The sequence below is a fragment of the Vigna radiata genome, chromosome 10 (assembly GCF_000741045.1).
Source record: "Vigna radiata var. radiata cultivar VC1973A chromosome 10, Vradiata_ver6, whole genome shotgun sequence".
Lineage (NCBI taxonomy): Eukaryota > Viridiplantae > Streptophyta > Magnoliopsida > Fabales > Fabaceae > Vigna > Vigna radiata.
In genome coordinates this window covers 12312194-12335966 of record NC_028360.1, presented here as the reverse complement: position 1 = coordinate 12335966, position 23773 = coordinate 12312194, and the positions used below count along the sequence as shown (strand labels likewise).

Below are 23773 nucleotides of genomic sequence, written 5' to 3'. Positions count from 1 at the left end.
TATGTGGCATGTTATTCTGTATAGTATGTCAAGTGATACTCTTTAGTATTATTTATTTTTTGTTTAAAATATATTTAGATTATAACTTCATGTATTTTATCTGTATTTTAATATTACTCTTTTACAACTTTCTTGTCTTTCTTTATACACATGAAAAAATGTCGTTCAATGAATAGCATTTAATGAAAAGTTAAAAATTTATGCTATGTCAATAAAAACAAAGAATTATTTAGTTAATAAAAAAAATCAACTCGATAATTATATAACACCTAAAATTGTTTAAAAAATGTGTAGTACTTCTATCCAACTTAACCTTTAGAACAAAATCATTATTTATTTCTTGAAGTAATATAGATTATTCTGTATAATAGTTAAGTATAAATTAAAAATATAAAATTATAACTTGTCTGAAGTTTATTAAAAAAATTTAAGTTCAAACAAAATTTAGATTAAATTTCTCAATAATAAATTAACATAGGGAGAATAAAAAAATTATTATAGTTATCAAATTCTCAAATTAACTCATTAATTAATTTAGACAAATTTATATTCAAGACCTAACTTTCAAATTAATTGGAAGTAAACTTATTTTTTAAGTAATCTCGATAAAATCAATTATAAAATTGGTAAGATTTTGTAAAATTGTGAGTTTAAAACGATTTTACAAGCTTTTATAAAAAAAACTTATATCATTATCAAAATTAATTATACTAATCAAAGAATTTATGTTTTACAATATTTTTATGAAAAATATATTTATAATTTTTTTATTTCAAATTATATATTTATAGACTTATTTAAATTAGAATATTATTTTTACATTTTTTTTACCTGAAATAAATTCTTATGAGTTTATGAGTTGAGTTTGCAAATCCAATTTATTCAATTCTCACAAATTTACATAAACTTTCAAATTTGACAACCTTGAAAATTACCAAAAATCCCATGATTTCTATTACATATTTCTATTACATAATTTAGAGTAAACCTTCTTTCTGCGTGCTCTCGCCCACTTCACAAGTATAAGAGAATAAGACATCAAAATGGACAAAGGAGTATTGTACCATTGAAAAGGAGAGAAGATGTTCCATTTCCTAATAATGGTACAAAATATCCATTACCCTACACCTTAGTCAAACTCATCACTACATCATGTGCCTGGGAAGCTACACCAAGAAAGCTACACATGCAAATCATCTCATACAAAAACGAAGATTTAAATTTAAACATTCGGCATAACTGACAAAAACAGTTAAATTTCTCAGTTCAACTACATACAAAGAGTACCTGACAGAGGGTTTTGCTCTATCTCATCTAACAAGATATTATAGCAACATAAAATTAGTAAAACTTCTCTCCACCCTGTTGTCTCTGTTCTATAAGTCACTTTCTCCTCCAGAAAATATTGCTAAATGGGCATCTTTGTGCATACTATTGGTTTAATGTCTTGTGATAGGCAACCTGCAAGAACATTCAAATAAAAGAATTTATATGCACATACAACTGGGAGATTAACTGATCCCCTTTACCCAGCCAGTTTCAACCATGCTGAGATAGTTCAGTATATTTTAAAGATTATAGTGTATTTGGATAACACACAAGAATCAATTTTAATCCACAAATCATAGTGATAAAAAAGTAGAAGCAACTAGCCTATTGTTTTTATCTTCACCATTAAAATTTAATTGATTTGTTCTCACCATAAAGTTATCCACTTTCTGCCATTTTATGTTTTTACAACTCTATTATTTGTGTAAATATTCCCAATGCCAAAAGTTTTTCCCAATCATGATTAATTTGTAACCTCGCATTAACAGACACAGGATTTTCAAATAGGGTTCTTACAGATGTTGAAGTTTTCAGCAGCTCCCTTATGGCCATTGTTGCATAACATGAAGCAGGAAGCGTAAAGCTCAGTTTCAGAGCAATATGGGAATGTTGAGAGCTGGAATCACCAAGAGATTCGCCATGAGGTAATTTTACCTCCTCACCCGCAATCTCCTTAAAATTCTCATCCTTTGGAAAGTCGTCACAACTCTCTAACTCTCGGATGCAATCAAAGGCTTCATCAGTTTTCCCATTTCCTACGTCAATTGGTTTGACAGTATTCTTAGGTGCAGACTTATTAATTTTGTCTAAATCTGTCTCTACCAATTGTTTATTACTGTCGGAGTATTCAAGCAATTCCCTGGAATTGCAGACATCGAAAAAATGAATCAGAGGGAACTACACAAAAAAAAAAAAAAAATTGTACTCAAAATACGAGTCTGTGCAAATCTGGAGGGTTAACTAAGCAAAATACCATTCAAAGTTAATTGGCTTTTGAAAAACCCTCCGGTAACATCCAGTGATACTGGTTATTGAGAATTCCCTGAAAAATTGTACGATTAAATCAGGGTTAGAGAACTGGCAGGGGAGAAAAAGAATGAATGTAGAATAGGACTCTTCACGATTTAAGTTGAGATTTTTTACATACTCTACTTTGTGCACGCTTTCGGTTAAACTGATTCCATCCTGACCAAGTACGATAAAACAGATGAATGTATTATAAGGGGGAATAACAAACAACCCATGGAACAATAACAGTACAGAAGGTTACAAAAAAGCAAGGATAGCAACCCAAACAAAAATGTAAGAGGGGGTCGTCATGCTTAATATATCTCCATTAAATTGCAGTTCCAAATCAATATCCATTGTCAACTACAGAGTATTAATATTAATCTTATTAACATAAATACAGCAGGCTTTACAGGCTAGTGTTCTACAGCATGAACCGGAGGAGCGACCTTATGAGTTACCCCGTCATCAAATAAAGTCATTTTCTCAAGTACTGTCAAATGCATAGCAATTAATATAACCTTGAAGTATTTTTTACAAGTAAATAGATAGATCTACTCCTACATCTTCTTTACGATAATTCTTACGTGTAAGAGATAGGAAGAGTAGGAAAAGGTGGGTAATTTCTTAGTGAGATAGTAAGAAAAAATTAATTACAAATATTTGACCCAGTCTGAACTTCTCAGATCTCACTTCTAATTAAATGCATAAAATTCAGGATATTGAAACTTGAAAGTACGAGGGTCAAAATTGATACTTACTTTTTTTGTTAAATCTTCATAAACATTGGCAATATTATTGGTTGGATATTTTACCCGTGAACTGCAAGATAACAAATACAGAAATTTCAGAATGATCACTCCCCCAAAAATAAACAAATAAATAAATAAAAAAGAAGAAAGACAATGGAAAAGCATTGGATGAGTATTTGAGTTGTCAGAATCAGAGAACCTGAGCACTATTAGCCAATCATGCTTACCCTGGCATAGGAAGGATGACATCATCAATTGTGTAGCATCCAGAATTAAGATCTTCATCATCAACAACCTGTCACACGAAGTAAACCCACTTTAGAACAGCATTCACACAACTTCTGTTGTTCCTTGTTGAGTAATTCTTGTTTGTTCCAATTAATAAATTATCCTTCCCTTAGTTGTACTTCATCTCATTTTTCCCAAATGAAAATCTTCAATTTTAAAAAATAGATTTTACACTTTACCGCCTGCTAATGAAGGTGGAAACCATGTTCCTCGACATAGAATTATGCCCATATGGAATTAATCCCTTCATTTGAGAAAAAAATGGTTCGCTATAATTTTCACTGAAGAAATTTCTCAATAATTATTGATTTCCTTAAATGCTCAGGGTCACTTCCCACGTTGACAGTTAATCTATACAAACATAAACATGATACCAATTTTATAACTGTTTATGAACACATTTTTTATATCATTTTAGATTACTAGGATGACACTATAATAACTACTATTTACTGTGATAACTACTTTTTATTTCAGAAATAACTTCTTGAAGATAAAACACCTAAGAATAAGATACGCATCCTAAAAAGATAAGATAACATAAAATATAATCAAGATAAAATTGGACACTTTTCATATATTCTAACACTTGTAACAATTATATTTTAGAAAAAGAAAAAATATAATATGGTTTCGCCAAACAAGGTGGCCAAAGTGAAAAGGAAACTCCAAGATACTGGTGATAATATGCGACCCCTACGACAGATAAATACAAAAGGGGTAAAGTCATACTGTGAGATTACAAAATGGTAAAGTTATAGACAGATATATGCACAAAAGGCCTGCACCATGTAATTAAGAAGATCCAATTGCTCTTGTGTACTTCATATAGCTGTTTAATAGAACTCTTAGTTAGGAATTTCTGAAGACTGGGGGTGTGATCCGGGATTTAGGCAGAACGGACACAACAGAATTTTGATAGAGTGATCTAAGTCAAATATTAGAAGGCAAAATGTTATCTACCTTACTCCGGTGCATTTTGTCAAAAAGTAAATTCTTGATTCTTTAAAAATTACAATCGGATAAGATTAGAGTTTGGCAACAAGTTACGGTAAAAACAGTTTTCTACACTTATAGACCGACAAATTGGGTAGCTTTACTTCCATAAAAAAATCTTAGTATTTTAATAAAAAAATGAAAGAGAGAATGACAGTTAACAATGTACTATGTAATTGATAGTTTGATGTTTCCTGAAAACCTAATGTACTTATTTATACCACAAAAATAGATCAAGTGCAAGTATTAGTGGCACAAGCCCAAGTCCAAGGCTAACAAGACTAATTCTTAATATCTTCTACCAGCTTCATTGATGTTTTCTTTTTTACATACTTTTTCTTCTTGTTTCTTTCTTTCTCTTTTTTTTCCTTTTTAAGGAGGATTCTTATCCTCCAAACTTTTGTATGAAAAATAATTTATTTCATAAAATATTCCTGAACTTTGATTTCCAGAATAATACAAAGTAATATCATCTGACACCTTCATTGATGTTTTCTTATACCGTACCTTTTTTATTCTTTTCTTTTTCTAAGGCGGATTCTTATCCTCCTAATTCTTTTTATGATAATTTTCAGAATAATTACAAAGAATAAAAAGACCAAATATTTGTACATAATGTGTGTGCATTAGACTCTGAATAGATAGATAAAAATTTTAAGCCATGGCTTATTTCTAAAACTACACTTCGGTTAAGTACTAGCATATCTCTCTGCAAATGGCCAAAATCAAACGACTAACCTTGACACAAGTATTTATGTCTTCATGAATATCTACAGAGATATCATCCTCATTATTGGAAGCATACCCACCAGCACTACAGTCTTCAGCATATTCAGATCCAACAAACTCTGTAACTTTTGCAGTAGAATTTCCTTTACAATATACCAAGTCCCCCAATACTACTTGTTCAGTTCCTGCCAGAGTAGAACATCATTCAATTTAATAAATGAATATTTTGACTTCAGCTATCATATCAATGATAATTCATGGTAAGCATTGCATGGAATGAGTATCAAATGCAGAAAGGAGTCAGGAGATGCGACATTAGAAGTTTATTTCCTGAGAAACAAGGCAAATCTAGAAATTTATTATAAACCACAACTTACCATAGTTTTGCACCCTCTTACTTGCAGCATGGTTCCATAAATAGCTTTGGTAACTATGTATATACCTAAAAAAGGTAATGGAAATATGAAAAGAATATTTATAACATCTTTTATTTGTGTTCAAAGCTGGCTTGTCATTGCAAATGGAACTACATCAAGATGTTTACAGACATAATTTAGAAAAGGAAACGAACTGTGTAGCTGAGTGAATGTTACTTAGAAAGGAGAGATACAAAAAGGTATTTATATACCTGATTAAAACTAGCTTAAGTACCTAGCTAGATACAGCAGTCATGGTGACAGCTGCAAAACTAAAACTCTAACTAACTCTGTAACAGTATAACCAACTGAGACTCGACAACAGTTCTGAGTACAATACTCAGAACAAAAGAAAAATCATCAACAAATAGACAGCATAAACAACCCACTTTAAAGCTAGAAGCTTGTGCAAGAATTTCTTTTGCATCTTCCTAGCTTTCAAATTTTACTCATTTGCATTTGTGTTAACTGTTTTTCTATAAAAAAAATAAAAAATAAAAAAATAAAAAAATCCTCCTTAGCTGTATACGGTGTCAAAGCAGAGATTTAGGACCCGTTTGTTACAGATTAAAACAATTATTCTAATGTAAAATCATCCAGTGATAATTTATGTTTGTTTAGAATCATATAAAACTCACTTTAAGAAAACAAGTGGTTTTTATGAGAAGCCATTAAAAATAGCTTCTCATTTTAATTAAATTTTAGATTACTTTCATTTTCTAATTATTTTGAAAAACCAAAATAATTGCAAGAAAAAAAATTAGAGGTAGTCATTTAAAAAACATAAAATAAAGTGACTGTTTCCTTAAATAAACTAAAAACTGGCCCCTTAGTACTAAAATGACCAATATTATTTCATAATAAAAACCACGTGCACTTGTCAACTCTGTTTCATCAAATAACACTGAATGGCTGATGAGTTGGCATGGAAGTTTAGAACTCACTGGTGTACGAGGAGAGCAAAACAAATGTACACCCCAACATAAAATAGACGTTGGCAATAAACTTCATAGAATTTCCAATAGTAACAACACCATAGCCTTTTTCATCACATTTCTATTGAAAGTAAGGAAATTAGTGTTGCTATGGCATGCCTGCAGCGTGTAGTCTGCAACATGCAAAAACCATGGAGCACGTTTGATTTGTGATCAGTATATGCCCAGAAAAGGCTTTTCAGCCAAATGTTTACCCTTGATAATTTTGATTGCAAGTCTTTCTAGAAACAAAATAAGATAATTCGAAGCTAAAGGGAATATGTGAATTTTCACATAATGTATGTCAAATTCAAAGTTTAGAATAGGTTAAAATTCGAACGTAGAGAAAGAAAAATTAGATCTGCTAAAGAAAACATTTTTTATTCTTCATGCAAGAACAGTTAAAATAGAAGCATACCACTATCACTATACAGTGTCCAAAGAAAAAAAAAGTCATGGAATTCTGTAACACCAGATGATGACACTAAAGAATAAAAATTAACTTTGAAAACGAAGAAAAAATCACTAGCTGTAACAGACAGCGCATCACCACTTCAGCCAGAAAATAACTATCATAAAATAATTATAACTCACAACATTCTCAGAGTCCTTGGAATGCTTTTCAAAGCCTGCAAATAATTTCCAGGAGACGTCTTTAACGATTGCAGCTGCAGAATTTTTGATGACACATTCGTGGTTACGACATATCACACAAGGATAAATACAGTGAGTAAACAAAAAAAAAAAAAAAGATTCAAACTGTCACTTTTATTTGAAGCTTACCACAGCCCTTTCAGCAACTAAATATCGAGGCAACTGCTTAAGTGTCCCAACAACATCGTTACTTTCTTTATAGTACTTACGTGCCTTGGCTATTGCAATTCTCTGTATCTAGATAACATTGTTATGACGAACAACAGTAATCAAAATGCTCTTTTTAACTATCAGCAGCACAATTATTTGATTAATCATCCAGACATTATCCATTATATGTAATAATAGAAACAATGAAAAGGATATCTCCTTCTCTTGGATCAAGAATCATGTCAACAGCAAGTTTCCATTCCCCTCGAAGTAATGCACCTCCAATAAGGTGAGTTGGCAAAGAACCACTTCCAAAACGCTGACAGTGAGCACATTCAGACAAATAAGTTACTTGCAAAGCAAAAATGAAAAATAAAATAAGTCTTACAATAGACAGTTTACAAGAAATGAACTATGCCTAGTTCACTTTCAAAAGTTAACGCAAGGGAAGGATTGCCAAATCTAATGAGGAATGTTATAGCCATGTTATTTCTAGTCCAATTTGGGACATCTTAACACAGTCTAAATCACCATGTTGTTACTTTATGAAATGCTGCAACACTAAGCAAAACCACAGAGACAAATGTAAAATAAGATTTTACATTTTGATGCAAATTTAGACTTACAACAAAAAAATTAAAAGAAATTTTTCTCTTCAAGAAACAGGGAATATGAAGCTGGGTAAATTTTCCAACATGTTTAAGTTTCTTATGTCTTTAATTTATGCATCATAATAATAATCTTTAAGACTATGCATGTATGTCATCCCCAAAGAAATAAAATAAAACATAAGTTTGTATTACAAATACACAAAGCAGGCATATGTTGGACACAACGAAACTTCAAGAGGTTAGAAAAGGAATGTGCTCCCATCCAAGATTTAATTTTTCCTGACTCTTACAGATATAGGAAAATGGGAAAAATGATAAATAGCAGTAACTGATTAATGATGATTTAATCTAATGGGTTCACACAGCATCCTACTTCATATGTCAGTTCTGAATAGTATACAGGTAAGGCCACATGCTATCATAGAACATACCCCCCAGGCTTGTTCCGAAGCTTCAGCTCTAAACTAGCACAAGGTAGTTATCCAAGCGCATGTTATTGAAACAAAATTATGAGAGAACAAATAAGAGAGGAAAAATTAAAGTACCTGTAGACCAAAGTAGTTAATGAAGCCAAGCCTTCCCAAGGCTTCTGCAGATGTTTTTATGATATCTTCAGAATCTGAAACAATACCTCTGAGAAAATATGTCAATGCTGTGATACAAATAAAAGGCCTCAAAACAACTATAAATAACCTTAACTTCAAGGGATACTAATTTAACATGGGGAAAATAAATTTCATGTATAAGTAACACCCTCACCGCAGAGTAATTGTAAATCGATTTCCCATGAGCTGGCCAAGACAAAGTCCTTCCTTAACATAACTGGACAATAGTACATTTATAGCTATCATTCCACAAAAACCAGTTAAATAAGAGTGTCAACCGTTCAAAATTCAATAACCATACCAGAAATCACCCAATTTAATACCAAACAAGCGCTTGTTAAGTGAAGCAAGCCGACTGGCTCGCTGCTTGTAAACAGTAACCTAGAAACAAAACAAGTAAGAAACCAGGTTTACTATTTATCTATAGATGAACACGGGTACTAATTCTGGAAAGTGAAGAAATGGAAGAATGCTTGATGTAAAGTAAAAAAGAATGAAACAACTTATCACCCTTTGTGTTGTGACAGCGCGCTTGTCCTTCGTACCAGCAAATCCAAATGATTTTGGCTGTCAATTAATCATCAATCAGTTAAAACAGAAAGGTTATTCATAAATCAGTAGTAATATTAACACACTCCATTTATTTAATGTTCCTAAATCTCCAGGTTGAAAAGAAAAAGGTTGTACAGAGGCATGATACATTTATAAACAATTATAAATATACCAAGCAAATAATTCACAAATAAAAATATGGTAAACAGATTTATTTATCATATCATATCAAACACGCAGACATGAATGTATATTAATAATTGGTTAAAAGGGAATCAATGTCATCACATACAGAATTGAATGAACCATCAGCCAAAAACCTTCAAGTTCAAAAATCAATCAAAAAGCCAGCAGAGTGTATCCAACGAAGAACCATACGCACCTGGATACCAAGCATATTTCCAATAACCCCCAAGGCTTCATGGGTATCTTTGTTTTCTTTGTAAATATGGAACCTAGAAATTGCATTGGTAGAAACATTCAGTTGACAAACAAATACAATGTAAAAACAAGGAAACGGCAAGTGCAAATAAGAAATGCAACAATAAGCGGCTATCACTTTCTGACAATTTGTGAATAACATAATTTAATACAGCCGAGAGTCTTTATTAAGTTTAATGGTTTTGGATATTCGATAATTAGTTCCTTATTGGACACACTACTATAGATAATTAACAAAACGCTCTTGCATACTACACTAGAAATGGAAGACAGCAAGCATTGCTTAATTTGTACTTTATTAAACAAAATCGCTGAGCAATCTTACCTGAGGAACTTGCCAACATTTTCAGGCCAATTTTCTGAACCTCGGCTGTCAAAGGGTTTACCACCCCTTTCTTTCCGTTTCTTGGAGTTTTTGCCTTTGTTGTTCGGTTCAGCAGAATTGAATCTCACGCGGATACATTTCAAGGAAGGGTCGGGTCCGTCAACCACATCGGTGACGAGGAACTTAAAGTTTTCCTTAAAGAAGTTATGCACTGCCTGAGACATTTGAAAAGCAAAAACAATTATGATATTTTGAAAGGGCAACGAAACTACAAAATGATTTTATTTTGCATGCCACATAAGCAGAATCAGATCAGTCACTCCTTTCTAAATTCAATTAAATGTACTAAAAAAAGGTTTAGTAAATTAATGAAATGCAATTCAAAAGCATTCGATTTTACACTTGGTTTCTTAATCCAAAAATCATGTAAATTCATCAAAAATGTCTGCCCATTGTAATGAGACGAGACACCCGCTTCGAGTAAATACCCAAGTGCTCCCAATTATGATAATCCGTAGACGTCTTCAGAATTTAACAGGGCAAAATAAGCCACGAAACTCATACTAACCTTTCGATGAGACTTATCAGAATCCGGAGAAAGAACAATGGGAGAAAAACTATCTTCTCCACCAGCATTAATTTTATTAATAAATTCTTCCAAAAGAACTGCATCAGGCTCCCCAGCAAGAGACTTAAAAGATTCAATTCGAGAGGCATAACTTACAACAGCGTCACATGTGTTGATTCCATTTTCCTGAACACTCTGAAATAAGCATAAAAAGGTCAGATACCAAAAGCAAAGCAAAAATTAATTTATCAATGATCACAGATAATTAGACCTCAGGCTCCTCTTCAGGGGCATCGAGCGAGGTCAATTTAACAACAGTTCCATCTCTGTCCACTTCATTCACAATAAAATCAGAATACCTGAATAAAATTCAACTGAAATCAACATTTACAAGACATTGTTGAATAATGCACTTCAGCACACATACATCACTGTCAAGGAGGTGCAATGAGGAAGGTAGTAATGAATTATGCAGAAAATGAAAAGACCTTTGCTTTAAAACTCCACGGAAGCCAGGAAGGTCGGAAATAAAGCATGAGATACCCACTTCGTCTTCTTCAACGGTTTTCATCGCCATGGTTTTTACGCAAATGGTGATCAACGACCTCTGGATAGGGTTTTAGTTTAGATTAGGGTTTAGAGCAACAGAGCGGGAAGTTGCATTGCAACCGCCACTGCATATCTTGCATCCCTAAACGCATCGTTTAATTTCTCAGCAACTTCCAGCTTAAGAAATTAAAAAAAAAAAAAAAAATCATTTTTCATGTTATAGAGACAGTAGTTATTATATCAAAAAGTATATATAAAAGAAGTTAAGACAAATATTTATCTTATTCTTGTGTGTCCAATTTTTTTATTAAGTCATTGTTTTTACTCTGTACTTTTCACGTGTAACTAACTTATTCTGTATATATAACTATTCTTAGTGTCATTTATTTCATCTTTTATTAAAAAAATAGTTTTATTATTTAAGAAAAATATAAATTGATAATCATATTATTTCTCACCATCACGTAATTTCTTCATACAACAATAACTATCAGAATAATATTGTTTATATATATAAAATTCTAAATACATAAACACTGCGTAACACTCGAGATATGTTTTGTTAATTTTATTCTTAGTGATGTTTTTATACAACATTCATACAAATATCAATATATACAAATAAAAGTATAGTATATATCAAAAAAATAAAAAATAGTGGAAAGAGACTCCCACGTATATTGCACAAGATAAACACTTATACTTTATTTGCAAATATATATATATATATATATATATATATATATATATATATATATATATGGGTTTGTTAACACGCATACGCTTGTCAGTTGGTACCTTTTAACAATGTGTACCGAATTATAGTAGACAAAAATACACTCATTTATCATGGATTCTAAGTTTTAAGGTCAAAGATATTTAAATGATTTTCATTCTTAAAATTAAGAAAAAAAAAAAGAAACCCCCAAACCCTTACTCACCTCCCTCGTTCCTCTCAACCCTTTCTCTTCCATCTCTCTCACTTCAACATTTTCTCTGTCATCTCTCTCACTCCAACATTTTCTCTATCATCCCTACTCTTGCCCCAGATGAAAAAAAAAATCAGAAACCCTTTGTCATCAGAGATATTTTCTCTCTCATCTCAACATTTTCTCTGTCATCACTCCAACATTTTTTCTCTCATCTCAACCCCAATTGAAGATGGTGGTGCTAATTTGAATCAGAAATACTTTTTAAAAATTGAAAAAGTTTACTTTTTTTATAATCATTTTATATTTATTAATGTGTGTAAAATGAATATAAACTTTGTCATTTTATGTTACTCTTTCCAAATCTCAAAGATAAAAAATGTTTTTACTGGTTTTTATCTTGCACAGTGGTTAAAGTATATTCTAAACGCATGTAGAAGTTGATTCAGTGATAAAAAAGGGACGTAAGAAAATTAAAGAAATAGGTATAGAAGAGCTCCCTATGATTACAATTCTTTCAATTCTAAGTTTTGGGGATGACAGAGAAAATGTTAAAGTGAGAGAGATGAAAGAGAAAGGGGGTTGAGAGGGATGAGGGAGGTGAGTAAGGGTTTGGGGTTTTTTTTTTTTTTAGTTTTGAGAATGAAAATTATTTAAATATAAAACTTAGAATCCATGAGGAAGGTGAAGGATATTTAAATAATTTTCATTCTCAAAACTAAAAAAACCCGCAAAACCTTACTCACCTCCCTCATTCCTGTCAACAGTTTCTCTTTCATCTCTCTCACTCCAACATTTTCTTTGTCATCCCTACTCTTGTCCCAGTTGAAAAAAAAATAAGAAACCCTTCCCTAACCCTAATTCACCTTCCTCACTAATCCAATTTGTTTATCTCTCGTCTCCATACTCTCCCTCAACCACACACAACAACTCGTGACATCGTAATTTGTTGTTTTTGCTCTGTTCGTTCATTTGGAGGATGTGTTATATATTTTCCTTTTTTATTATTATTAAATTTCATTTTTAAATTAAAGCATTTAAATAAAACCTTCATAAATCAATTAAATTTTCATACAACATTTCATTATATTTTTAAATAACAAGATATTTCCCTCTATTGTCCTTTTCCCTTTACACAAAGTGTTTCTTTTTCCTTTCTCTATTGATATGGGATACATGATATAAGATTACAACCTAGAATTGAAAGACTTGTACTCCTAGGGAACTCTTTTATACCTATTTTTTTAATTTTCTTATGTCTCTTTTTTATCACTGAATCAACTTTTCCAAACGTTTAGAATAAACTTTAACCAATGTGCAAGATAAAAAAAACTGTAAAAATGATTTGTTACCTTTGAGATTTGGAAAGAATAACATAAAGTGACAAAGTTTATATTCATTTTACACACATTAATAAATATAAAATGATTATAAAAAAGTAAACTTTTTCAATTTTAAAAAAATATCTCTGATTCAAATTACCACCACCATCTTCAATTGGATTCAGATGAGAGAGAAAATGTTGGAGTGATGACAAAGAAAATGTTGAAATGAGAGAGAAAATATCTCTGATGACAAAGGGTTTCTGATTTTTTTTTCAACTGGAACAAGAGTAGGATGACAGAGAAAATGTTGGAGTGACAAAGATGAAAGAGAAAATGTTGGAGTGAGAAAGATGAAAGAGAAAAAGTTGAGAGGAATGAGGGAGGTGAATAAGGGTTTGGGTTTTTTTTTAGCTTTGAGAATAAAAATTATTTAAATATCCTTGACTTAAAACTTATAAATGAGAGTATTTTTGTCTACTATACTTAAAACTTACCAATTGAAAAACAGGCGTACACGTATTAACAAACCCTTATATATATATATATATATATATATATATATATATATATATATAATATATGAATCATGTATTAAATCATTTCTATGAGAACATTTTATTAAAATTGAGCGTGTAAAGCTGAAACTACCATTCAATAAAATTAAATGCATAAACGCAAACTCAATTCAATGTAATAAACAACATTTAAGTTTCTACTTATATAAATCTACCATTTATTTTTCATAATATGAATCTAAATATTCAAATTTTGTTTCTTTATTTTTAAACATGTATCCAGTTTTAAAAAATCACTAAAAAAGAATTTGAGAAAAATTAAAATTTTAGAACTCTTAATTAAAATTGGTTCGGATGAGAATAATTCTTAAAAATAATCTATTGAGATGTGAGATTATATATATATATATGTGTGTGTTAAAGTTTCTAATTGGATTAAATTAAAAAGAATATTAGAATTTTAAATGTGAGATAAATTAAATTTGGTTTAATACACAAGTTTAAGTTAAATTAAATATGAGTTAATCAGTTATCTATAAACAAGAATCCTATATTATTCTTTCATTATTTCTCTTTCGAGTTTTTTATTGCAATTATTTACCATTTTTAATTGTTTTGTAGATTAACATTTTAAAAAAATAAAATGTATTTAATAATATTTAAATAAATTATATATGTCAGCCTCGAAAATGACATTTAGAAGGGAAAGACAGATGTCTCAAAACAAGGAAGCCGTATGTTTTATATAAATAGAAAAGTCTATGAGCTGTCTCGTTTTTTTTAGAATATATATCTCTCTAAAACACCAACTTCTATCTTTTCTTCTCCTTTTCTCTAAAATTCTATTTCTTCTTTCTACAAACTCTCATCTTATTCTTCATCTGATCAACAATCAGATTGGGTGTAAGTTATTATGGAGTCATGAACTTCCATTATCACCGATCAAACTTGTGTTTTATGGGTAAGTTCAAATTCTTGAGTTTTGGTTAAAATCTGGAAAACTCTGTCACATGCAAGTAGCCCTGCTGGTTGAATGTGTTCTTCAACCTTCTTTTCTTCTTTCTAATTTCATCTTTTATCCATTCGGTGGTCTTTTCTCACCAATCGGTGAACTTTAGGTGTTTCTAGGACTTTTTGGTGTTAAAGCAATTTGTGGAAAAGATAAACGTTGTTCGATTCGGTCAAAGAGGTAAAGGAAGCTAGCTAATTTAATTAATTTGTTTTGATGTATGAATATGTTGATTTATGATGTTGCATGTATGTAAAATTGAATGATTTAGTGTTCGGTAATGTCAGTGTGGAATATTGATGTTGTATCTATGATGATTGTGTTTTTGCATAATTTTGGGTTCATGACCGAGAGAACTGTGAGGAAGTGAAATGGTGGAAATGGTAAAAATGTGGTTGTTTGGGTTTTGGTTTGTAGGAAAAATATAGACAAGTTGTTTAGAACTGATTAGAGCCTTTGAGTTACTCCAAACGTATCAAAACTGGTAAATCTGATTCTCGGTCATTGAGTTCATGATTTTGCAAAATCAACTCTCAAATTTGTGAATGAAACTCACTCAATAATGTTAGAAAGACTTGGATTCTCTTAATCCATGTGTAGGAACGTATATGATATAAGTTTGGAGGATTAGAATTTGGAAGAATGTAGTAAAATTGATAAGATAGGGTGTTGATCATCATTCTGCAGAATTATGCAGTTTCGCTGAGGATCTTTTATTGATTGATCGACTTGTTCAGTACTCAATCATGTATTGTATTGATGGTGCCCGGTCATGTACTATCACGATAATACTCAGTCATGTACTGTGTTGATGGTGCTCGGTCATGTATTATCTCGAGAGTACTCGGTCATGTACTGTCTTGATAATACTTGGTCATGTACTGTCTTGATAGTACTCAGCCATGTACCATATTGATGGTGCTTGACATGTATTATCTTGACAGTACTCGATCATATATTATCTTGGTAGTACTCGGTCATGTACTGATGTGATAGTGCTCGGTTCTAGAAGTGCTCGGTCGTGGACTAGCACTCAGTCTTAAAAATGCTCGGTTTTGTACTAGCACTCAGTCTTTTCGTAATGATTAGACTTGTGGTTGTATTGATTTTAATAGTGTTCGCCCTAAGACAAGAGTGTTTGGCCTAAGCGAATAGTGTTTGGCTTAAACTCATAATAATGTTCAACCTAAACCAATAGCGTTCGACCAAACCCATAGAGTTCGACCTAAATCATGAGTGTTCGATATAAGATTCAAGTTCTCAGCTCATGAGTAAGTTTTACTTATCAAATGACCATTCGGTCATATTCATACATATAAAAGTTTGTCATTATGTTCTAGTTAGATTAAATTGAAAAAATATTAGATTTTCAAAACGTGAGATAAATTGAATTTGGTTTAATACACAAGTTTAAGTTACATTAAATATGAGTTAATCCGTTATCTATCAACAACAATCCTATATTATTCTTACATTATTTCTCTTTCAAGGTTTTTATTACAATTATTTACATTTTTAATTGTCATGAAGATTAACATTTAAAAAAAAATTAAAATGTATTTAATAATATTTAAACAACTTAGATAATTAATTTAGTTACTTATTATCGATATTATAATTTTCAACTATTAACCTTATAATTTTATTTATAAATTTGTAAATAATTTTATTGTATTGATGTTTAAAAAAAAGACAAGTTAAATTAATATATTTTAATTATATTGTAATAAATGTATGAAATAAAATGCAATAATAGACATAGAAGTTAATTTATTTAAGTTACTTATCCACCGTGAGTTAAAGTAAATTAGATTAACATGATTCAATTTTAATTTAATTTGAGTCAACTTGTATTAATGTGTATTTTAAATCTAATTCAATATTAAAAAAACTAGTTTAATAATTTTAAACACACTTATCCCATATCAAAATACATTAAAAATAAACATTAATAAATATTTGAATAATAAATAAAACACCAAATCTAAAAAATAATAATTTTTACATAATTCTCATTAAAATGTGATTTTTACATTTAATTTAACTTTATAAAATAAAATTTACACTTATTTATATATATATATATATATATATATATTATTTATATATTATAAAATCACTTTATTTTTAATCAAACGTCACGGATCACGGAATTACATTGAATTAGTTTGATATCAATAATTTTTGTTCTGAAATGAAATCGGTTAGAATAAGAATGATGAAATCATCTCATATTTCAAAGTGAAATGTGATTTAATAATAGTGAAAATTGAAATGAGGGTTTATCTTTATTTTTAAATATTTGAATATTTTTTAAAATGGACAATAATTAAAAAATTAGATTATAATCTAATAATATACTAACATTTTTAATATATTCAAAACTAAAACTAACATAGACATTAAATTTGCGGTGCAGGCGTTCTTCCAAGTAGAAAATATAATGTTTAATGTCAATTAAACAAAATAACAATTGAAATAAATAATGGTTAAAATAAATAAAATAAAGTAATCATGTGATATTATTCTAAAATTGAATTTTTGTTGAAGCATAAAATTTTGTTAATTAAATTCTGATAATATCTTGTTTGATTCGTTTAACTATTTTTTATTTTGATATATTTCTGAGGCGGAACCTGGAGTGAAAGTGCGATCCCACTGTATTTCCTCTCGACTCACTCCGGGTGTGTATTTTCAACGACGGAGAGACAGCGATCGATCTTTGCAGCAACAGATCGAAAATCTGTTTATCGATTTGTTGGATCTGCGTTTGTGAATTGTGGGAAAGAAGATGGTTACCAAAACAGAGGAGACTCAATTGAACAGGCTTGAAAATCAGGTCGACAACGGCGGCGGCGGCGCCTGGGACTACCTCTGCCTTGTCAGAAAGCTCAAGGTTCGCCGTTCACAGAAGGTTCTGAAGCATGGCCTCTCCATCTTGAATGACCCCAAACAACGATCCTCTCTAGGCGCCGATGGTCACTCCTCCTTCGCTACTAACCTAATTTTTGTATCTATGATTCTATTGCGTGATTCTTTTATTTATGGTTTTATGCGGTGATTTTTGGAGCTTCGAATTTCACTGTCTTGTAAAATCTTGTTTTTTCAGCTATGCTTTACTTGCAGGTATATATCTTTCAGTGAATTTGACTTTTGACTAATGTTTGGGTATCTGTGTGTGCAGAATGGACCTTGTACGAACAGGTTGCAGTTGCTGCTATGGATTGTCAATGTCTCGACGTTGCTAAGGTCTCGATCTAATTCGGTCGTGTTTCTTGTATTGGTCTCTTTCGTGAATTGTAAATCATTTTGGGCACTATTCTACAAATTGCAAAATCATGGTCTCCTTTCCGTGAAACAATGCTGTTGGAGTGAATTTCTTATGTAGTGTAATGATTACTCAATCAGGAATCTTATGCACGGATTGAATATTACTTATTTGAAATAGTTGGAACTTGCCCTTTACTCTCTTGTCACTTGTGTTGTGGAGGTTCTGATTATGCACCAGAGACGGTTGCTTGTGAGTTTTACAAGGAGTTATAATCTTGCTTGATGTTTTTTTTTTTTTGGTGCTGCGTAATGATTGATTTTCAATACGTACCTTGTAAGGTTATAGTCCACTGCATTTGATTGCTGTTCAATTTCTGGGTAGTTTTTATTTGAAGTTTGAGTCCCTTTAGGCCCTTTATTCTCTGTTGATGATGGATGGAGGAAATATTCGTTTTCTGATATTGCTACACCATTATTTTTTCACTGTGCTGTATCATTGTCTTTAAAGTTCTTGGCAAGATGTTTGATCTTGTTTGCTTTGTAAGTTCCGAGCATGCAAATTAATATGCTGCGGAACTTGTATGCTGTTCATTATGTTGTCCTCTTCGTATGATAAGGGAAACCATCATGTTTGAGATTTTATGTCTTGAAGTTGATAATATTTTTCTTCTTCTTTATCAGGACTGTACAAAAGTTCTTCGGAAGAGATTCCCAGATAGTAAAAGAGTTGGTAAGTTGATATTATCTATACCTTTTAACCATGTTTTGATTTTGAGTTAGTTATAGGACTATCTACACAACTCTTGACGTAGATCTGATTCTCTATAAGCTTTTGCGATCAGGGGGAGTTAAGTTGTATGTATCACCTGAACTCAGAGCTCACCTTGTACAGTTCTAATCTTAGATGCAGATTTAACAGTTGTGCAGGCAGCATTACTAATGCTGCTGACATATGCCTTATAATTGGCCAGTCTACATATTGGCCCTGCTAGGCTAAGAAACTGTTTCTAGTGACATTGCAATGATTGAGCTGTCTAATTTATATCTTGAGCCCTATGATAATTTTCCCAAAACACGAACTGTATTGTTTAGTTGTCCCAGATCAGGTTCTTGAAACAAACTTTTAGACCGGTGGATAATTTAGATAATTTGTATTCAATTCTTTGAAGAGGAATGTTAGGGCTATGTTTGGTAAAATTAGCTCAAGATAGTTGAAAAGAAATCTGAAAAAACTAGACAAAAAAGTGTTTTAATAAAAGTAGCTGCCTGAAAGCAAGGACAAACGATGACACGATTAATTGTTGAATCAAATTTTTATATTAGGTAATTACGTATTTTCAATAATTATAAATTTATATTATTGTAATTTAATTTATTTTATTTGTATAAATTAAGTTCCAAGGAATATTTGTGTAAATATTTATTGTTAATTATAATTTAAAATACCTATTATTGCTCAATAAAAGACATTTTATTAAAAATGAAAATACATAATTTAATAATTAAAATAATAATAAACAAGTGTTGCATTAAATCAATAATCCAAAAAAGTGTACAAGTAAAACAATAATCCAAAATTGTAGTCATAAACATGTGGTTTTCTATTATTATTTTAAGGGATAAGATGGTAAATTATAGGTTTCATCTAGATAGATTATTTCGAAAGCTAATGGAGTATCTTATTGAAATAACCTAAAAGCTAAATATTTTTTCAAAATTTCATTTACTAATTTCATCTATAATCTAGATGAAATGCTTTACAAACCACACTCTGTAACATAACTACACACAATCCAAATATGTGTGTGCATATGCAAGCTCCTGTTCTCTCTTAAGAAAAAATTGATTTAAGCTTCGAAATTGTTACAGGTAGGCTGGAGGCAATGTTGTTTGAAGCAAAAGGATCCTGGGAGTTAGCAGAAAAGGCTTACGCAAGCCTTTTGGAGGACAATCCTCTTGACCAAGTAAACTCACGTAACCTTATGGGGATACCAAAAGGGGAACTGTTGGTTGTTCAGTTACTCTATGTGATGAAACAAAAATCATATAATTGTGGTTTTTTTTTGTGTTTTGTTATTTCCACTTGATTTTAATATTTCTGTTTTACATTAAACAGGCTAGGCGTCTTGTGTAAAGAAAGTCAAAAAGCTAAAGTGTTTAATCTTTTTGGTTTTGAGTTTGTGCAGGTCATCCATAAGAGGAGGGTGGCAATGGCAAAGGCCCAAGGCAACATTTCTGTGGCTATTGACTGGCTTAATAAATATCTAGAAACGTGAGACTAATGTTAAAAGTTTTATTTTCTTCCATAACTAAAAAAAAAATAGTTTCTGATTTACATAAGAAAATATTGCATGTATCTGAATTATTCTCGTTATAACAGATTCATGGCAGATCATGATGCATGGAGAGAACTGGCTGAAATATACGTCTCCCTGCAAATGTTAGTTTTATTTTACCATTTATCTTCCCGCTGCAAGGGTAACATTGATATTGCTAATTATTTATCCGCCTTTTGTTTCTTTTGGCTTTCTGTCTACGTAATAGGTATAAACAAGCAGCATTTTGTTACGAGGAGTTGATATTATCTCAACCTACTGTTCCACTATACCATTTAGCCTATGCTGATGTGAGTAACTTCTTTATGAAATGTGATTACTTTTTTTTTGGGTCAAATAAATTCTTCTCCCCTTCTTATTTCTTTGCTCCGGTAGTAACAAACAAGGCACATAAAACACTGCATGCTAAAGCTATAGTAGCATAGCAAGAATCTTACTTTTATTGCATAAGGACGTTTTCTTGATTTGTGACATTGTCAGGTACTTTATACGCTTGGTGGATTAGAAAACCTCCAAACTGCCAAGAAATACTATGCGTCTACTATTGATTTGACTGGAGGCAAAAACACCAGAGCGCTCTTTGGGATATGCTTGGTAAGATCTTCCATGAGTATTAATTTTGTGTGGTCCTCTGCAACTGCAAGTTATCGTCTGTGTGAACTGACTATAGTTGTTTTAATTTGGAATTTAATTGAACCTAGGTTTTGTTGGTTGCTATGAAAGTCATCATTTAGTTTTTACTTCAGAAGATTTCAGTTTTCCTTCGTAGATTCTTGATTTTCTCCTTAATAAGGATCTCTGGATTCTTCTTTCCGAAACTATTACTTGATATATGCCTGAAATTTTAGTTTTGTTCCTGTTCTCCAGTGCGCTTCTGCTATTACGCAGCTTACGAAAGGGAAAAGCAAGGAGGAGAAAGAAGGGTCACAGTTACAATCTCTAGCGGCCAAAGTATTGGAGAAAGATTACAAACAGAGAGCTCCGGACAAGCTTCCTCAACTTACAACTGCCTTAAAGAGTTTAACATTGTCATCATGATGCAGCGTCTCTTAAAGATTATTATTTGATCACTTTTTGAAATTTTCTAAGATTGTTGCCAGCTTGAATTAACGCACTTAGATTTTCTGAGTCATTTTCTTCTCAATATTAAAATGAAAATTCTTAATTTTCTGCAGTTTACCTTAGATAATGACTATTTATTGAAAGACATTTAAAGTTTCAGATGGCTTGGATCCAAAGGTATTGTCATAGCTTTGATGATGCATAAGATGGGGGCATGATTTGTTTTTGACATCCTTTTGCCACTTATTATTTTCGGTGGCTATACAAATTGAAGTTAAAATATTAATCTCCCTCCTTGTTTAATCATTTACGTTAGTGTTCCATTTATAACACAAATAGTAACATTATGATTTGATGATGTAGCTCTTTGTACTGTTAATGGATCCCAGTCACACAGTTTGGGGCAGCAGAATTTTGCACTACTCTGGCATTGGAGAAAGTGACAACTCAATCCTATTTTTGGTATCAAATATTTGTTCCTTCGTGGTCGTGCTCGCTTGGATTAATTTATTTTGAAGATTTATTTCGTAAATTTTATATTTAAATCTTGAAAAAAAAAGGTTCTTGCAATGGTCTCTTTTAGAGGAATATCATGTCACTTTTATGAATTTAATTCAAGTTTATTCGTCAAATTAAGTTTCATATGGTAAAATATATTATGTATAGGTTCTTGCAATGGTCTCTTTTATCAACAGTTTTCTAAGATACTGGTTTTGAAAGAAAAACTCGATTAGTCGAATTTAACCAGTATTTTTTTATATAATATCATCCTTCCATGATTAGAACAGAAATTAGTGTAGAAGGGGCTAGTCTCTTAAATTGAATTGAAAGAAAAAGCTTAATTATAATATTATCGGCGATTTTAGTTTTTTGGTCCGTAGATATTGAATTATCTTGAGATTCGTAGCTATCAAAATCATATATAGGAGAAATTTTGTATCAATTATTCGATAACCAATTTATATAAGAGATTAGAATATTATTTTCAATTTAAAATTTTAAGATCCTCTTCTCAATCATTAATAGAATAGAGGTTAGTGATGACTTTTTTTTTTTATAGTTGTTTTACAGCAAAAAAAAAAACTGCGTTTTTTCTGAAAAGGAATATCTTTGATGAAAAAAAAATAGAACTTTTTATTTATTTTATACCATATTCATTTGAGTCATTATAAGGATGAGTCATCCACTCTTACATTATTATTATCTTTCTTGATTGGTTGGACAAATTCAATACAAATGAATCATAAATAAAATTATATAAAAAATTAAGACATTACTTTGATAAAAAAAAGTCTTTAAAATAATATTTTAAGAGTTCTTTCAATTGTGTATGATTTATCTTGTTTATTTTTACACACTTATACCATTTTTTATTCACGTTAAATTTCTAATTTAAAACACGTAAAAAAAACTACTTCCTTAATAAAACCGATATATATATATATATATATATATATATATATATATATATATATATATATATATATATATATATATATATATATAGAGGCTATGTTCAGCTTCAATTTTGAAGACTGCTTACTTACTAATTCCATAGCAGACGCTGTGATTTTTGTGTTAACACAGCACAGACCCACCACCTCCTTTTATATATATATATATATATATATATATATATATATATATATATATATATATATATTTCAAAAATTATATTTTGATATACAAATTTTTATATTTATTTGATATATTGTAATTAGTAGGATAAACAATGTGTTTATTATAATAAATATTGATATATTTTAGTTTTAATACAATAGTAAAATAAATTTAATTAAAAATAATAATTTTATACAACTTATATTAATAGTTAAAGTAATTATACATATTTCATTTTTTATAATAAACACGTGTATTTATTAATATATATTATCGTTAATATATAAATCTTGAAAGGGATTCCTTACTAATATAATATTCTCAGTAGTTTTTCTTTTATAATAAATATGTATAACAATTATTAAAAAGTGAAATATATTCAAATATCTCAACTATTTATATAATCTAAATAAAATTAATAAATTAAAATTTCTTATTAAAAAGTAAATTTTTATTATATTAAAAATGAAACATGTCAATATTTATTGTACTAATTCAATTATTTATTTGAAATATTAAAATAGTGTTTTTGTGAAATTATTAAGTTAAAAATTTAAATTAAACATAATACCTTAATATTTTATGTAGTTTTGTTTATGATTTATTGATATTAATTCTCCTATTTAAAAATCCAACATTATATCATTTAATTAGAGTAAATTTTGTTTTTTAGGTTAAATAATTATATTAATTTAAAATTAAAAGGGGATAATGTTTGAATTGTTTCTTTTTTTATTTGATTGGTTTTGGTTTTGACATG

At 30.3% G+C, this 23773-nt stretch overlaps 2 protein-coding genes across 4 annotated transcripts; one reads left to right on the top strand and one right to left on the bottom strand.

Annotated features, from left to right (window-relative positions):
* Window positions 1-1044: 1044 nt before the first annotated feature.
* LOC106774401 (multisubstrate pseudouridine synthase 7) lies at window positions 1045-11108 on the bottom strand. Of its 2 annotated transcripts, XM_014661382.2 has the most exons (20): window positions 10887-11107; window positions 10670-10757; window positions 10399-10593; window positions 9831-10045; window positions 9447-9519; window positions 9023-9079; window positions 8814-8893; window positions 8667-8729; window positions 8453-8540; window positions 7513-7615; window positions 7276-7379; window positions 7087-7160; window positions 5480-5544; window positions 5112-5287; window positions 3317-3384; window positions 3099-3159; window positions 2477-2514; window positions 2303-2371; window positions 1846-2188; window positions 1045-1461 (listed from the first exon to the last, which is right to left on the bottom strand). In XM_014661382.2, the coding sequence occupies exons 1-20, from the start codon at window positions 10973-10975 to the stop codon at window positions 1432-1434; spliced, it is 2079 nt and encodes a 692-aa protein (XP_014516868.1). In that variant the 5' UTR covers window positions 10976-11107; the 3' UTR covers window positions 1045-1431. The 2 variants fall into 2 exon arrangements, with proteins under 2 accessions (XP_014516868.1, XP_022642412.1); XM_022786691.1 differs by lacking the exon at window positions 1045-1461 and having other exon boundaries at window positions 2046-2188; window positions 2473-2514; window positions 10887-11108.
* Window positions 11109-17326: 6218 nt separating this feature from the next.
* LOC106774424 (ER membrane protein complex subunit 2) lies at window positions 17327-21595 on the top strand. Of its 2 annotated transcripts, none has more exons than XM_022786842.1 (9): window positions 17327-17703; window positions 17910-17974; window positions 18677-18725; window positions 19865-19959; window positions 20173-20267; window positions 20376-20435; window positions 20540-20621; window positions 20812-20925; window positions 21199-21595. In XM_022786842.1, the coding sequence occupies exons 1-9, from the start codon at window positions 17517-17519 to the stop codon at window positions 21367-21369; spliced, it is 918 nt and encodes a 305-aa protein (XP_022642563.1). In that variant the 5' UTR covers window positions 17327-17516; the 3' UTR covers window positions 21370-21595. The 2 variants fall into 2 exon arrangements, with proteins under 2 accessions (XP_022642563.1, XP_014516903.1); XM_014661417.2 differs by having other exon boundaries at window positions 17328-17703; window positions 20182-20267.
* Window positions 21596-23773: the final 2178 nt, after the last annotated feature.